Source organism: Lissotriton helveticus, chromosome 4_1, assembly GCF_964261635.1.
Source record: "Lissotriton helveticus chromosome 4_1, aLisHel1.1, whole genome shotgun sequence".
Lineage (NCBI taxonomy): Eukaryota > Metazoa > Chordata > Amphibia > Caudata > Salamandridae > Lissotriton > Lissotriton helveticus.
The window spans coordinates 2,026,563,607-2,026,580,605 of NC_136063.1; the positions used below are offsets into that span (position 1 = coordinate 2,026,563,607).

A 16,999-nucleotide genomic window follows, 5' to 3' on the forward strand; every position below is an offset into this window, starting at 1 on the left:
AATTTTGTAATTTCCCATGAAACTTGACACCTAGAGTTAGCAGTACTCTGGTATTACTCCGTGAAATGGGGTTACTAGGGAGATTACTAGGCAACTCATAAGAAGGGCCTGTACAGTATTACAGTGGCGGCTCCTCCGCTAAGGTGGAGGAGCGTCGCATCACTTCTAGCCTCACAACTTGAAAAATAAAACGATAATAAACTGGGTATATTACCGTTTTATTTTTCAAGTTCTAGTCTTGGGGCGGTGCCATTGCAGGGGCAGTCAGGAGAGGTACTGGAGGGCATTGGTATTGGTGCGCAAGTGTGTTTGGCAAACACACATGCGCCCTGAGCTGTCTCCAACCCCAGCTGCTTTTCCGGGTTGGAGACAGCAAAGAACAGGCTCCCAGTCTCACTGTGTGCACAAATTCTCTGCGCTCAGGCCAATCCTGATGCTGCTATCAAACATGAGAGCAGCATCAGGATTGGTCGCAAGGGGCACTGGGAGCCTGTGTTGCAGCTGCAGCGAGACCCGGAGCAGAAGAGCAGCGGGCAAAGATCAGGTACCTTTTTGCTTTTTCCTTTCTAGTTTTCTGTTTTTGTCCCATATCCATCGCCCCGCTACTCCGCCCGCACAGCAGCTGCTACTGAACAGTAAGGCCCCAAGCACAGTCGGGAGGTAAATCTGTTTGGAGGCTGTTGGAAAACGAGACCGTATCTGTGAGGCCTGCACAAATAACATGACTACATTTGTCCTTCACTGGGAACCAAACACCCAATTGTAGCGCCTGACTCTCAGAGGGTAGCGTTGCAGAGCAGTCTGAGACTTACTCAAGGGAGGTGGTGTGAGCTAGTAATCGCCATTACATGTGCGCAGCAATAACAATCAATAATGGATTGTGCAGTCTGTACTTTGCTTGATAAAAGTAAGAGTACATTTATTAAACACACACACTACTCAATACTATTCACCAATTTACAAATATACATAAGCTGTTGGAATTGCTTTGTGACATTGCATAACTTCTCGACCCCTCAAGCAGGGGGGTGGGTTCTAGTACCACCACTTCCATGTATGCACATCATTTTGCCCCCAAATGCAGTTAGTTTAACCTAACCTGGAGCAAGGGCCCTGCACATTGGTATCATCGCAGCGGCGACTCACCCCATAACCTCAACAAGCATTTAAAATAGGTACACACAACCCTGACAGAGCATTTTCTACTGACTATGAAGTTTACACCTCTACATCTTAAGGTCTACCAGTCTGGGTTCTTCTCCTAAGCGCAGCAACAAGAACACATGTTTAAGCATCACTTTAGAATGATAGTACTCTTCACATTTGTTGGACATTAGAATGTGTTGCAATTACAGCCCCTAAAGGCATGAAATCACATGATTATGCATATACAGCCAGACACCCTAGCAAGAATGTCTGGCAATATATCCCCACTTTGCTTATGACATCACCTTACACAGGTACTTCCCATTGCACATGACCTTCAGTCCCTCTAAAAGAAATAACATTAGTAAATGCACTACAAATGCAATTACACCTCTTCATCTCCAGGGTATGCCCTTCTCAAGACATCCCCAGGTCAGTCCTACATCCTGTGGTGTACTTCTCAATACACCTCCAGCTGTAGAACTGAAGTTCCAGGCCAGGAGGTGTTAAAATGCTGGCTTAGCCGTTGAGGGGTTATTCTTTTCCATTCCCCATGAGACTTAGGGGGGGACTTCCATCTTCGTGCTGGGGGTGGCTGCGTTGCTCTGGCAACTCCCCTTGCACCTTTGCATGCATTTGGGCTGCGACCCCATCCGCCTGGGGCCATCACAAGCTGAAAAACGTCCATTCCCATGCAGGTCTGTTCAGGCTCTGCAATGCATTATGGGGCGCTGCTTCCCGGCTCCATGCATAACATAGCAGCGGCTTCCCCGCTGCTTGGGGAGAGCCGCGCTTCCATCTTCGGCGGTCTCACGCCGCTGGGAATCCCGATGGGGGCTCGGTCCGCCCCGGACCCCTCATGGCAGGTGCGGCTGCACAGCTCGGGGAGCCCACCCCGGCCACTCCTGCTGCTTTCCTTCGCGGACCTGGTCCCACCCCACGCATCTCCAGGCACGTTGGGCAGCCCGTCCCACCCGGACCCCCAGGGGAGTGCTTCAGCTTGGGTAGCCAACCCCTGGCTGCTCCAGCTGGCTCTGCTGGGACCCGGTCCCACCCGCGCCCCTCTCACCTCCTCAATTGCCCATGGTTGGCTCCCCGCTCACCCACACCATCTGGCGTGGCAGCGGGAGCCGAAGTGTTCATGTCAGTCTGCCCGCACTGGCGGGCAGACGCTGAGGGGAGTGTGATGTCACTCCCCCCGCCTTCCCGCTGTTGCGGGGGAATGCAGCGGCACTCCCCCCTTCGTTCTTCACCGCACGGCGGCCCGGAGTTTGGGATCCCGGGCCCCCCCTCTAACTGACACCTTCTTCTCACTCCCGACTTGACTTCTGCGGTAGGGCCCAGAGTTGGGATCCCGGGCCCAGACGAATCTTCACGGGGAGCGCGACGGGACTCTGCTGCTCTGCTTCACCCGCATCGGGGGTTGCGTGATGGCACGCCCCCCTCCTCCTCCTCCTCGCCTTCATTGGGGTCTAGAGTTGGGGGTTCCAGGCCCAGCGATCTCTCTAAGGGGGGGCGCGACGGGGCTCCCCCTCCTCTCGTCGTTTCGGGGGCCAGGGTGGGCTCCTGGCACCCCCTTTGGCATAACTTCACAGGAGCGTGGCGGTGCTCCCCGGGCTCCCCGGCTTTGCTTAGGGGCTCGGAGTTGGGATCCTGGGCCCCCAAAAGGCCATTTTCACAGGGGGCGCAATGGCGCTCCCTGTCCTTACTTTTTTGGGGGAACCCCCCGGGACCTGATCCACCCTGGGGGCATATCCAAGAATGGCGGCGGAGACCCACATGCTTGGTCGTCAGTCTGCCAGAGATCAAATGTTGCCTACCTTCTGAGGCACCTATCTCTGCCTCCAGGGGTCCAATCTTCATGATCTTGGCCTCTTCTTGCTCCTGGTGGCGCACCCCAGCCACTGTGAGCACTTTCCCTTGCCCTCCACAGAGAGTGGATTCAGCAGGGAGCTGTCTTCACTGGCTCCCTGCGCCAGCCTTTTGCCTGGCTCTCCTCCTGGGCCTCTCTTCTCCCTGCGCAGAGGCCCCTGCTTCTGCGCACTGGTCCTGGTCTCTTCTCTTGGCGCCATTCAGGATCCTGGGACAGTCAGGGGGTTCCTCCTTCCAACTGCCCATTGCGCCAGGCTCCAGCTCCCTCTTCCTCAGCAGACCACACCCCATAGAGAGCTCGTCGTCCTGTGCAAATTCTTTTCAAAGATTTTGGAGAGGGGCTGGAATGAAGTCTCCGTTTGCCCTATCACACAGCGACACATCACTTCTCTGCCCCTGCTCCCTCCTTCCTGCCCAGGCCTCTGGGTTTGTTCAAAATAGCGTCGTCCAGGGTCTCCTGCCACATGGTCTCTGAGAGCCCCTTCCCCCCAGTGCTGACTTCTCCCTGGTGCAGCTTGGTGCCTGGCATCCAGTGACAGCTGCTGTTCGATTAGCCTGTAGCTCCACCCATCTTCTCTCCTTGGAGGGAAGTTCATCAATCCAGGCTGCTGGGGTCAGCCCAAAGCCAGGCCCTGGTTATGAGCTGACTCGGAGAAATATAACATTTCTGGATGACCCAAAGCAGCACAAATATGACTTTGGACTCTGCAGAATACTTCTTCTCACATAGGTTACAGTGGACTTTGGTGCATGTCTGGAATTTGTAGGCCCTAGTGAAGTAAAACTAGCCCATGTGCTCCCTATCCCCATAAGATAATAATGGAATCAACACTGTAAAGTGCACTGACTTTTCCTGGCATGTTTCTTCCCACTGTATAAAGCCTATTCCAGGTCACCACCCAATTCTGCATAAGTCCTGCCACACCATTGACTTTGTAGCTTCTCCTGGACTGCGCACACCAGGAATCTCCCCTATGCAGCCCATACATGTGTGCACACGCATGTACACGTGTCTACATGTAACCAGCCCGGTGCCCCATACTCCAGCTGCTGTGCAGCGGCCTAGTCAAGCTAGGGTGACACCAGCAAAATCCACATGCAGTCTCTTTCATCATGAGCTTACTGTGGGTGGTGAGTCCCAACTTTTGAGGCTCTCCCACAGTAAAGGCTCAACAAATAGGTGCCCAAAAGCGGAAAAATCCAGGCAGCTCAGTGTCACAACCACTTTCTAACAAGTGCAAACTGCTGTTTGTTGCAAATGATTTCAACCTTAGTACAAACTGCACACGCTAGGGGATTTGCCCTGCTGATTTAAACCTGGCACACATCAGGCAACCAAATATCGCATGTGGGCTATTTGCAGAGCTCATAATGGGAACTGATATGCACTGTTAACATGATACCCCTATGTTGATGTGCGCAAAACAGAATCGGATACAAACAGTGCACCTGCTAAATATTGAACTCTACACAATTGCTACCCAACAGAGGTCAATTTGTACAAAAGAGACAGTACAGTTTGCAGGGCATCTGCAATAGGCGCCTTAGTGTTTTACATTTTATCCTTTGAGTCTTAAGGTTGCAAAGTTATTTGTCCAGAATCACGCGATTTGCATTGAGGTGCTGAGAAAAATAGTAAAATTCAGAACTCCAAGCTGAGCAGTTTACACATTTGACTACATCAACTCCCTACTTGTAATTAAAGATGCATGCATTTTAGATGTGCTCTAGCCCCACCTTTGCCTCTTCAATTAACAGTGGGTGACTGTGAGCATATTCCTTTTTCTCACTGTGCCTCAAATTGTCAAAATGTAAAGTAAAAACTAAAACAATACATTAGTATATGTTTCGTGAGGTATACGAATTGTGCTGCTGTTGTACGTTCCCAGTTATCACATCGGCCACCGATTTCTACATCCATTCCACTGTATATGATGTTATGTACCACCTATGAACGACACGTAGGGACATATTTATGAAATTAGTGGTGCAAGGCAGCTCAGCATGTCACCTTGCTGTGCTGCACTGTGTCATAGAGGAAAGGCAAGTATACACCGAATTTATCCATTAGAGCTCATTCCTGTCCTTTATCTTTGCGCTGGTGCCATTTTGGCAGCCTAGCACCAACTCAGGCACCCTTGAACCATGGTGCAAGTGTGCCTCCATTGCATGCAGGATTCAATTTGGGCAGGAAGGTGCACCTTCCTGCACAAAAACAATCCTGAGAGGCTTTTTCATCTTTACACATGTGCTTATATGCAGTACGCCTCACCTGGGGAAGCATACGAGTTTGGGCAATTCCCAAGTTTATATGTCCTTGAAAATCTGGGAATGCACCAATAACCACAGGAGTTGCATGAGAACACCCACTGCAACACCCATTGAACGCCTCCCTTATGCAGAGTAAGGCTACACAGCAATTTGTGAGCTGGTCAAAACCATGCAAAGTGACTATGCTTGGCATCATAAATTTGACTTAGAGACTTGTTTTACACATGTACCACTTTGCGTGGAGTAAGCGTGATACAAGCCTCTTATAGAATGCACCATAGTGCCTACGGAAGAAATACACCTGGAAAACACGTTCAATGAAAATATAGCGTAGATTATGTTATTACATCGCATTTTAGCACCTGTTGTATAGTAATCACTATGCGATAAATGCAATAAGTGTGTAATGATTTTCAATTTTGTTCAAAGATGCTGCTGCAGCAGCCCATGCCTGCAAGCTTTGCCAGCACACAGCATCAGCAGGACCCAAGAAGGCAATCTCGACAACAAACACCAGTGGCCAGACAAGGATCAGATCTATCCAAGAAGCCTCAAGGTTTAATGCCACCAAAACGCTACTGTAGCCCCACAGTGTCTTCTCCACACCAGTTCCTCAGGGAATCACCGGTGACCTCTTCCCAGGTGAGAAGCTGCAGGAAACCACCCCTGAGGCTCTTTGGTCAGGCAGGGAACCCTGGGACATTTTATTTCCCATAAAGTACCTCATGATTTCTAATTGAATGCCCTTTGTCAATGTGCCTTTGGTTAACTCTCTGGTATGAACTTTGACACGCCTTCCAATATATACCTTTGAAACAAAAAAAAATGCCAGTTTGTAGGCCGTCCTATCTACGTCTTTTGGCAGATATGCATTAACTTTAAAAATGTTGAGATTAAAAATATCACAAGATAGGATTGCATACTGTGTTTGATTTGTAAAGGTGGTTGACAGAATGTGGGCATAAGTTAAGTAGCCCAGAAGAGCATAGTTTATTTATTTGCACAGAATTCCCATATGCAAAACCCTGAATAAGCAACTATCTGTCACGGAGTGCAGGTTTCAAAATCTAATATGTAACCTTTAATGAACGATTAGGAGGGTTATGCGCATCACAGCGGGCAAAGTTTTAATTATGCGTGCATATGCATGCATATTCAGAGAAATTCACACCTGCAATGAAATTCCCAGTCACCATATTTTAACTTCATCTTTATCTGCTTACCATCTATGTGCCATCATTGTGTTTCACCACAGTTACCAGAGTTGCAGAGAGGAAAAATCATGGCTGCTCGGTCACATAATCTCGTTTTCCTGCTACTGGAAGTCCCACTCTGGGAATTCTGGCAGCACAGAAAAGAGTTGCATCAAAAAAAAGGAGCACAACAAAAAATAAGTAAGCATCTACTATTACCCCCTCATATCGTCCTCCTCGTCCCAGTCATTACATAGTGAGGGCGGCCCCATCCTCGACAGGCACATACCACATTAGGATACTTTTTAGGTCCATTGAAGGAACAACAATTCCACCCTCTTCTCCCTCCTCCTATTTCGTTTCCTGTCAATTCCACAGGTAAGATACTGCTTTTGGTTCTTTATTTTGGCTTTTGTTCAGATTATTGTGTGTGTGGAGCAGCTGTTATGGAGCTCATTTTCATGTAAGGAGTCTCTACTTACTGGACGTGGGTGTTCGTGAATGCACATTGCAGAGCGGCATGTTGATGTTTCTTGAACTCGTTTTGATGAGTGTTGAGCTCCGCTTGCGGCGTGCTCCCAGCCCATGTGTTGGGCTGGGGCGGGGAGCTGCATCAATGCCACAAGCAAGCTGTCCAGTCCCTGAGAGTGCTAGCGGGGCTCTGGGGCATTTCACGATGCGCTTGTGCGTGTGACAGGAAATGAAAGGCTGCACTGCTGGTTGTAATGCAGCCAAGTCTCGTTCTTTGGCAGACTGGATTGCTTGGCAACCAGTATCAATAAGAAGTTTTACTATTAGCAACCCTTGCTTCTTTAATCATTTGACTACCATCATGCCACTGGTGTGTGGCAAGGGTGCTAAAAAGCACATGATATTGAATAAGTGTAAAGGGAAGATATCACATGGATATCAAAAGCCCAACTGCAGCAGATGATTGGCCAGGCTGTAGCGGAAAAAATTGCCAGGATTGATGTCAATGAGAAGGTGTACACTTCCCTGAAGTGGAAATATGCACAGTGGAAGATTTTTCAAGACATGCTGGTTCAAATGAGGAAGGGCCTGGGTTTTGATCAGAAGTCTTCCTCTGATGATGGATTTTATGCACAATAGAGTGGTGCCTACCCTCAGCATTTGTCACTATGACGTTTTCAAGAACATTGTTCTCAAAGTGTGGAAAGATATTGATAAGCAGAATTGTCCCCACTTTCTGAATAAGGGTTATCTTTTGAATGAATTTGAGGATTCCTTTCCATCAGTCCCTTAAGTTAAATGTATCCTCCCTTTCATGGCGTCTGGTTCTTCCTTGTCTTCTGAAGATGCAACGCTATCAGACCCAGTGGAATGAAAGATGAAGGGGTCAATGAAGCACTCCTATGCAGCGGCTAATTTGGGTCTCAGGGCTAGCACTTATGCTACTTATGCTTCACAATTTCTGCTAAAAGAAGATCATGTCGATGTTTCTGTCAGTTACCATCTTCGACAATTTATGGGCTTCCGCGTCCTCTGTTGAGGCTTACGTGGCTGGATGTTGTGTGATGTGGTTCAAGCCCTGGAAGCAAATCAGAAAGTGGTTGTACAGAAGTTGTCTTTCCTGGGTCCCATGCTTTTTGGCGATGAGTTGAAAGAAATGTTGCAATGTTTGGCCCTTGGGAAGATTCTCCAGCCTTTCAAACTCAATCCTGGGAAGAAATATCTTTTTTCCAGAAGCAGTCATTTGAAGCACAGAATGTCAAGCGTCCCTTTCGTGGCCAGGCCAGAGGTCGGTGGCCGCATTTGGCAATAACAAATCCCAACCACAGAACCAGTCCGGTCAACCCACTTCCCAGCCTTCCTCCCAGTGGCAACCAGGTGGGAAATTTCTATATGGCAGTATGGTCTTGTTTTATTTTGTTTCCCGAGCATTGGATGCTGTTTGTTTCGGACCAATGGGTTCTATTACTTGTTTTGAAAGGGTATAGGATTCCTTTTCATGATCATCCTCCTCCACCAATGGTCCGTGCTACAGGGAATACACAAAAAAAGAGCTGTTTTCCTGGAAGGGGTGGAAAAGTTGCTTTTGAAGAAGGCAGTGGTCGAAGTTCCTCCAGGCAAGGAGGGTCTCAGTCTATATTCCATTCTGTTTTTAGTCCACAAGGGGGCCTGTTCAGGACCTAAAATTCCTGACAAGTTTGTTCAGTTGGTCTCTTTCAGGATAATCTCTCTGCAGGGAATCATTCCCTTCATTCACTGAGGCAATTATTTGTCAACCCTCTAACTTAAAGATGCCTATTATTTCCCAGTCCCTATTTATCCCCTAGTCATCAGGTTCTCAGGTTCTTGGTGCAAGGGAGTCCCCTTTCAGTTTCAGGCATTGCAATTTGGTATGTCGACGGCACCCCGGACCTTCACCAAGGTATTAGCCCTTGGCGTAGCTGTGCTGCAGCTCAAAGGGTTTTCTTCATTCACTTATATTGATGATTGGCTAATATGTGGTTCTTCTTTCCTGAAGGCCAGGAGGCAGTGTCAACAACAACTTTTTTGCAGTCTCTGGGTTTCAAGATCAACTTTGGCAAGTGCCATCCGATGCCTTCTCAACAGAGACTGTTTATTGGCACTCTTTTCAACATGCAGCAAGTCAAGTTGTTTCTTCCTGCGTACAGGAGTTGTGTACTTCAGTCCACTTTTCAATCACTGATGACTCTGTCTTCTGCTCCAACCTGTTTCTGGCTTTAGCTTCAGGGGTTACTAGCAGAGACCACAGCTGTGTTTCCTTGGTATTGTTTTCCTTTAAAGCCCCTTGCAAATCATTTGTTGGCCAATTGAAGCCCAGAATCAGGTCAGTACAACTATCCAGTCCCTTCCTCACCAGGGACGGTTAAGGCCATGAATGGTAGCTGAATTCTGCAAACTTGACTCGCAGCGTTCCTTTTCTGCTTCCCCTCCTCTGTTGCTCATGAGAGATGTCAGCCAGCAGAGATGGAGTGCGACAGTGGGAGAATTGGAGTCTCAGGGTCCATGGTCAAAGGAGGACAGTTGCCATTCTTCCAGCTGGAGGGCATTGACTGCAGTGTGGCAGACAGTCCAATTCTTTCAGTCCCTCCTTCAGGGTCATTGTCTGATGGGACGCAAGGACAACCAGGTGGCTCGCTGCTACCTCAATTGGCAGGGGGACCAGTTATCTTCATTTGAATTTCCTGGCATCTCAGATATGTGCTTGGGTGGAAATCCATCTTTGGTCTTTCACAGCAGTCTACATCCAAAGGGAGCTCAACTTCCTTGCAGATTGTCTGAGCCGCAATATGTCCTCTTAGGTCTCTTTCCTTCTGACGAAGGGTCTGTTTAACCAGATTTGTCTCACGTGGGTGTCCCCTTGGATGGACCTGTTTGCCAACAGCTCCAATGTGATGCTTCCAATTATTTACTCGGGAACAAATGAAGAAATCAACCAGGGGGCTTGGGTGGTGGATGCCTTGTCCTTTCCTTGGCGAACAAGCCTGATTTATGCATTTCCTCCAATTCCCCTTCTCCCGAGGATTCTTTTGAGAGTTAGGAGGAGAGGGTATTGGTGACTCTGATTGCCCAGTTTTGGCCTCATTGCCCATGGTTTCCATTGCTTCACAAGTTGTCTTGGAACCAGTTTATCAAACTCCTGTTTATTCCATCACATCTGCAGTTTCTTTTTCTATCATTCAGTCATCTCCAGAGTCTAACATTGATGGCGTGTTTCTTGAGAGGCAGTCATTAGAGATGCTTGGTTATTTTTTTGTCTTTCTCAATCTTTATTTATCTCCTTTGGGAATGTTCATAAAGGCAAAGTGGTGATGACTTTTATCTTGAATCTCTGGGAACAACAAGCTAAATGTCAGGCTTAAGCTTTTCTTGATCTGGTACCTCCTTCTTCTGCCAGGGCAGAGCCACTAGATCGATCTTAGCATCCTGTGCGGAGGTGGGTGGTGTGGATCCAGGAAATCTGTAGGGTTGCTTACTGGCCATCATTTGATACTTTTGTTGAACATTATCGATTGGATATTGATGATTCCATGCCCAGTAATTTTAATCATAAAATGATTTTGGCCACTGCAATGCAGTCATTTATTTTCTTTTATGAATACATTTGTGTCAGTGCAAACCTTTCTTTTGTCTCTGGCTCGTGATTTCCTCACTGTGTAATGACTGAACGAGGAGGACCACATGAGGGGGTAATGACTTCTTTACTTACCAGTGATTTTATCACCCCACATTTTCATCTTGCTTGTGTACTTACAAGAAGAGGGAGAGCAGGGCAGAGTTTTTGTCCATTCAATGGACATTAAAAAAATACTAACGTGATATGTGCCTGTCGAGGGCAGGGCCGCCCTCACTATGTAATGACTGGGACGAAGAGGACCTAATCGGGGTAATGAAGATTACTAGTAAGTAAAGAAATCACTCCCAACTATGAATAGTAGTGGGAAACATCCTGTTGCAGGGTCTCTATTCATACCATTTTTTTAAACTTCGTCAGTTTCGCTGCATGCAGAGCTGGCACACTTTAAATAAAAAATTCAGAAACTTGAGAGCCACCACCGTTGCAACCTCATACACCATTATAATAAAACATTCACTGTTGATCCGTGTGAGTCAGTCCTTCCGAACCGCTTTTTTTGGAATATGTCATGTATTATGAAGAGAAAAACGAACCCAATAATGTAGGGTTACCCTCACCAGCTAGGACTTGCAATCTGTGCAAAAAACTAGAAGTTACTGGTTCAAAGAAGAGTCCGCTTTTATCTAACTAGTCCCTTTGGGACAGGTTTGTGATTTCAAAACTACACAAACATGGACAATCTAAAGAACCGCTGATGCAACATATGAACTTGATTTAGCAGATCATTTGAACATTCACCAGCTCATCATATGAATGTAATAATGACTGCAGTCAGATTGCATGACCAGAGACACCCGCCACCCCCAACACTACCATAGTATTAACTACTTTAGTGCTATAGATGAGAACTTCCCTCATTCATGGCTAGGTGGTTGATGGTAACTAGAAGTCACTAAATAACTCTCTTTTATGTCTGCCCATGTTATATCATTTTTCTTTTATTTATAACTTTTAGATAAAGATTAGTAACGAATTTACCACACACAATTGCCCCCTGTCCCTCCTATTACTGTAACTCACCTAAGCCCTTCTTGTTCTTGCCCTACATTTACCTCAACTTCTTTCCCTAAGGACCCCTTTTGTATTTTCCTTCTCGTGTTTTATTTTGCGAAATACCGTTATACACCCCATATCCTTTGAGCCTCCTGCCCTCCACGCAGTCCCATCAGTCTTGTTGCCGGCACCCTAGCCTCCATATACATGTGATCATATCGCTCTTGCCCACTTGTGGTTGTTTAAGCACTCATTTTCTTCGCCCTGCTGCCTGCATATCTCCATCCACACTTTCACACAACTTTGCCGAGACTGTAGAGTGAAGTCAGATTGCCTTAGCACCCCCCTCTGCTGCTTAAACCTGTGTCTGTCTTTGAGTTCCCTGAAATGAAACGTGTGCAGAAGTGGATTAGGAGTAGGGTGGATTTAGGTGCAAAGATACTGGGTGGCTAGATGTACATGTCCAGCCAGTATTTCTGCACCTAAATCCACGGTCTATGAATTGATGTTGTTATAATGGGCGGAACTGGCTCATCTGAGTCAGATTCCACACAGCATTCCTGTTGCCATGGGAGTTAACTCTGTCATTTCACACCTGCTTTGAGAAGCGCTGGGGCTAGCTGGAGAGAAGCGGAGGATGTGACCTATCAGGGGGATAGTTACATGCCCCCTTCATACCTTAAAAGGGGATTAGTTGGGATTAGTTTTAGTTGGGATTAGGATTAGTTGGGCAGAGCAGTATACCACCTGGGGATATCACTCCACTCAACTTTCAATCAGGGCTTCTGTCTGCATTTCAGAGACCACATCAATCTAGTTGCAAGTTGCTAAAATTCACATTTAAGTCATTCTGTATCCTGCACTCTTTTTATCAGTTTCATCTTCTGTATCCCTGTACATTTTACAAATGTCATGCATCTCCTTGTCACAATGCTCATTATCACAAAGTACAGGCAGCAGCTTCCCTTTGCATGCATCCCAGCTGTAGACCGATGTGTGCCTTTGAAGGTTCACTTTACATTTGGAAGAACTTATAGAGCTGACATTTCCCACAATAAGCCTCTCCCTTCTGCATCGCTAGACTTTCTTGATGGTTGAGGTTTCAGCTCAAATAACAGAGCGAAACGGCTGACAAGTGTTTCTTTATGTGATGGCATACGCATCATAAGGCTTAAACTGAAGCCCGACAACTGCTCATTGCAAAATATTAATGTTATGAATATTTTCTTCAGTGCAAAAATAAATATTGTTAAAGTATATTACAATCTCACCCTCTCCTGGTAGTTAGTGCCTGCATATTTATCTTTTGTTGATATATGTGAAGGTTACATAGATGGCATGGAAATAGCTAGGATCCTAGGGTGGTTTGGTACATTGTGTAGTGTTTGATAAAACTCATTCAATCAATTAGTTATTTTTGACATATTTCATAATCATTTATGCATTTTTATTCTATACAACAAATGTAGAATCATAACCAGCATCAGCAACATCAGCTCCAACAACCGCAGAAGCAACCGCAACAGCTGCAGCAGCTTCCCCAGCAGCAACAGCAGCACCCTCAGCAGCAGCACCTGCATCAGCAACAGCAACAACATCAGCATCAACAGCAGCAGCAGCACAAGCAGCCACAACTCCATCAACAACAGCAACAACTTAGACACCAACAACAGAAACAGCAGCACCAACAACAGCAGCAAAAGCAACAGCAGCAGCAACAGCACCAACAACAACAGCAGCAACAGCACCAACAGATTCAACAGCACCAGCAACCACAACAGCACCAGCATGTAATGAGAGGCAATCAGACTCAGCAAACAGTGCTACCTATTCAGACTCACACAAGTATAGCCTTGCCACTTTACAACAATGCCATGATGTTCTCACAGACTCATCCTATCACAGTTGCGGCTCAGGTACCAACGGACATAAACAACAGACAACAGACATCTGATTACAGTCAAGATAGGCAGCTGAGGTATGTATATTTCAATATTTGTCTTTATATTTACAGTGTTTTGAGGTCACTGCCATTTGAAATACTGAACAATAAAACACAAAACAATTAGGTTTAGGTTTTGAAATCGAACCAACTTCCTTTTCAATTATAGAGGTCTCATAAAAAGTGTACGAAATCATGTCTGTGTGTTCAACCAGGCACATCTATTTTGCACCAAAGAACTAGAGATAGGTTGACCAGATTTTAATAAGAAAAAACCGGGACGTAACAGATACATAGTCACAGAAATAGTATCTTGCAGGTACCTGAGGCATTTATTTTGAAGGTTTTATGTAGCACGGCAAGACCCTTGCGGGTATCAGAGAGCTTTACAAGCAGATATAGCAAATAAAACTCAAATTACAGATAGAAACAAAAAATAGTTATGATCGGAGCACATCGTACAAAGAATGACAGCATGTAAACATAGTTCATATGAACTTGGACAAGAGAATAGCTTTCACTTCTTTTTTGAACAATAGAGTGGAGGGATTCCATCTGGATTAAGGAGGTAGTGCATTCCAAAACCTTGGGGCAATCCCAGAGAAGGCCCGATGGTATGTTTTCTTCTTAGAAATCATTGTGGTTTTAGTAGAAAGTTATTAGCGCTTCTGGAGTATCTATTGCCACAAGATAGTACCATTTTCTGTGCCAGGTAGCTCGGAAAATTGTGTTGAATAGCCTTGTGTGTCATGCATGCGATTTTCAGTTGAACTCTAGCTTCAAAATGTAACCAATTGAGGACTCTTAAGTCTGGGGAGATGTGGCAGTTTCTTTTGGAGCCAGTGATGAGTCTAGCAGCTGAGTTAATGAAGGCTCTTAGGGGGGCCGTCATCGATTTGGGGAGCCCTCAAAAGGCAGCACTCCCATATTCAATTATGGGGAGTACTAGAACTTGAACAGCAAGTTTGAGGTCATTTGCGGGGAGGAAGGGTTTGAGTTTTCTTAGGATATTCATTTGATAAGTTGCTCCTTTTGTTGCGCTGCTGATGTGTTTCTGCATGTTAAGGTTTTTATCGAGGATAATTCCCAGTGATTTAGCAGAGAATAACCAATTGACAGCACCCACCAACTTAGAAAAAAGACGACAATAAATCACAAAGGGGAAATTAAATGCATCTTTTTCACATAACATCACCTCTGTTAATCGAATTGCTTTCTGATAAGGACACTAACTAATTCTATACTGCTGCAAATTAAGATTTGTCTGGCTTAGAAAATGAGTGGACCCTCTTTGAAACAGGGGCATGTGTGCAAAGTACAGCCTTTTGGTGAGAAAGATGTTTAAAAACCGGGACGTCCGGCCACACTACCTATACATGTAATGTGGACGCTGGAAAATATATCACAACACGTATGAATACCATACATGTAAGAATGTTCTGACATGCATTTAGTTCATTGTGACTTGTGCTTTTGGGAATCGCAGGCTTGCGACCATCAAGACACTGTGCACAGTGTTATAGTGACTCTTATGTCAGATGTGGGCCTTTAAAATAACCCAAATAAAATTTAGTGTAAAACGAGTAACTACATGCTTGTACTTAACATTATACAATTCTGAAAAGAACATGCAATGAGGAACTTCTCTGCTAAGTCAGAAATGTACACAGTACATTTTCTCCTACGATTTGTGAACAATGTTATGTTAATTGGAATTCACAAAAATTTGCCGCATCTCAATGAAAATGTAAACAAGTTGTGTATTTCCTTGAGCCTCTTTGCTGCCCTACATATGCTCCCGAACAGTATAACATAACATGTGAATTTGTAAAGCGCATGTTCACCCAAGGGCATTTTGGTACTGAATAACAGATCTTTATACATCAAGCCATATGCCAGAAACAGTCCTGGAGGAGCAACATACATTTGCACCTATTTCTTACGCTCCCCTTTTATAGGCATTACAATGGCACACTGACCTAAGCACCAGAGACCGTCCCTTATTTGCATGGGATCATGGCCCTATTCAAATGAGTGGGCCCTTTAGGGCTATAATGTATTACAGATGCAGGCACACTGGCAAAGTAGTAGTCAGAAGGCGCACGGACTATGTTCCACATAAGAGGTAGCATATGGCCATGTCTGAACTGGGGTGGCAGAGTGGGCTAAAGAACGGTGATGGATCAAACCCAGATCTTTTGACTGGGTGTGAGTGTTTGATTGGTTCAGATGCTCCGTCCATCACCACCCCCTTTTGTACCACATATGAGGTAGGGCATAGTCAGCGTACCCCCTCAGGGAACCTCTTGAAAACATGGAAAGTGGGTCATAGGGACCACCCTTCAAATGTCCCTTGCATGCGGATGCAATAACACACTGCACCCACCTGCCGGGTGATGCCTATCACCTCTTTAAACAGAGACTTGTTCACCTTTAGTTAATTATGAAGCTAGGTTTCAACTGCAGCCCTGTCTTTAATTCATGCACTCTCCTCAGCAGAGGCACAAATTGTCAGACTTCAGGCATGTGTTGAAAACAGAGCAGTTTTTAGTGTAATACAACGCACTGTCCTGGCCCACTTTGAGTGAACCTAGTTAAGGGTACAAGTGAAAAACGTCCTAGGCAATTGATCAAGGAGAACAAGGAAGCAAAGGAAACATCAGAAAGCAAAATAAGTATAAAAAACATTCATTTTAATGATATCATTTTAAAAAACAGTTGCTATTCTGCTAACCACATTGCATGTAATTATACAGTCGAATTACAATATTAAAAATAAATTCTTTCTTACCCTAGTTAAGGGTACGCCACATGGCAAACCAAAACTGCTCGCCTTATTTGTAATTCACGCTCTGGCGAGCAATCCTCCGCAGTAACAGTGGCAGAAAGATGACTAGGATACTAGCATGTGCCAAAAATGTCCACCTAATGTAAAAATGTACTCCAATTATTTTTGAAACTGAATGAACAGAATCTTCATCCTTGACCATTTGGCTATCTTTAGCCATAAGATTCACATATTACAAAGCACACGAAAGTAGGCTAAAATGATACACAGATGCCCTAATTTAACTGAAATCAGCAGAGCTAATTCCAAACTAGCTGATCAGGTAGATCTCTAAAACAGTAGCTCAATTGAGTCTTAGTCAATTGCTTCATCAGTATCTTGAAATGGGTACTTTCCCTGAATAAGCACTACTCTTAATTCCTCTCAACAACCCACAAACCTCAACATAAGGGCGGGGATGTGGCCAGGTGGCTACAGATGCCAACTTTGGAACTGGTTTGAATCCTGACTTTGGCTTAACATCCTGAGATTCTGGGCACAATCACGTTATATCCCTGTGCTAAAAGTAAGTAACATCTGGTTCTCTTGTAAAGTGCTCAGTGGCACTTAGGCCTACACAAATCTGCAAAACATTATATATTATATACACACACACACACACACACACA

The 16,999-nt window shown here is 45.5% G+C and overlaps 1 protein-coding gene across 1 annotated transcript in view; it reads left to right on the plus strand.

Annotated features, from left to right (window-relative positions):
- The window catches only part of PASD1 (PAS domain containing repressor 1), a 477,069-nt gene that overhangs the window by 440,946 nt on the left and 19,124 nt on the right, over positions 1 to 16,999 (plus strand). The window contains exons 17-18 of the mRNA XM_078685964.1: positions 5,719 to 5,931; positions 13,083 to 13,579. Of these exons, the coding sequence (XP_078542090.1) occupies positions 5,719 to 5,931; positions 13,083 to 13,579 (710 nt within the window). The remainder of the gene's footprint in view (positions 1 to 5,718; positions 5,932 to 13,082; positions 13,580 to 16,999) is intronic.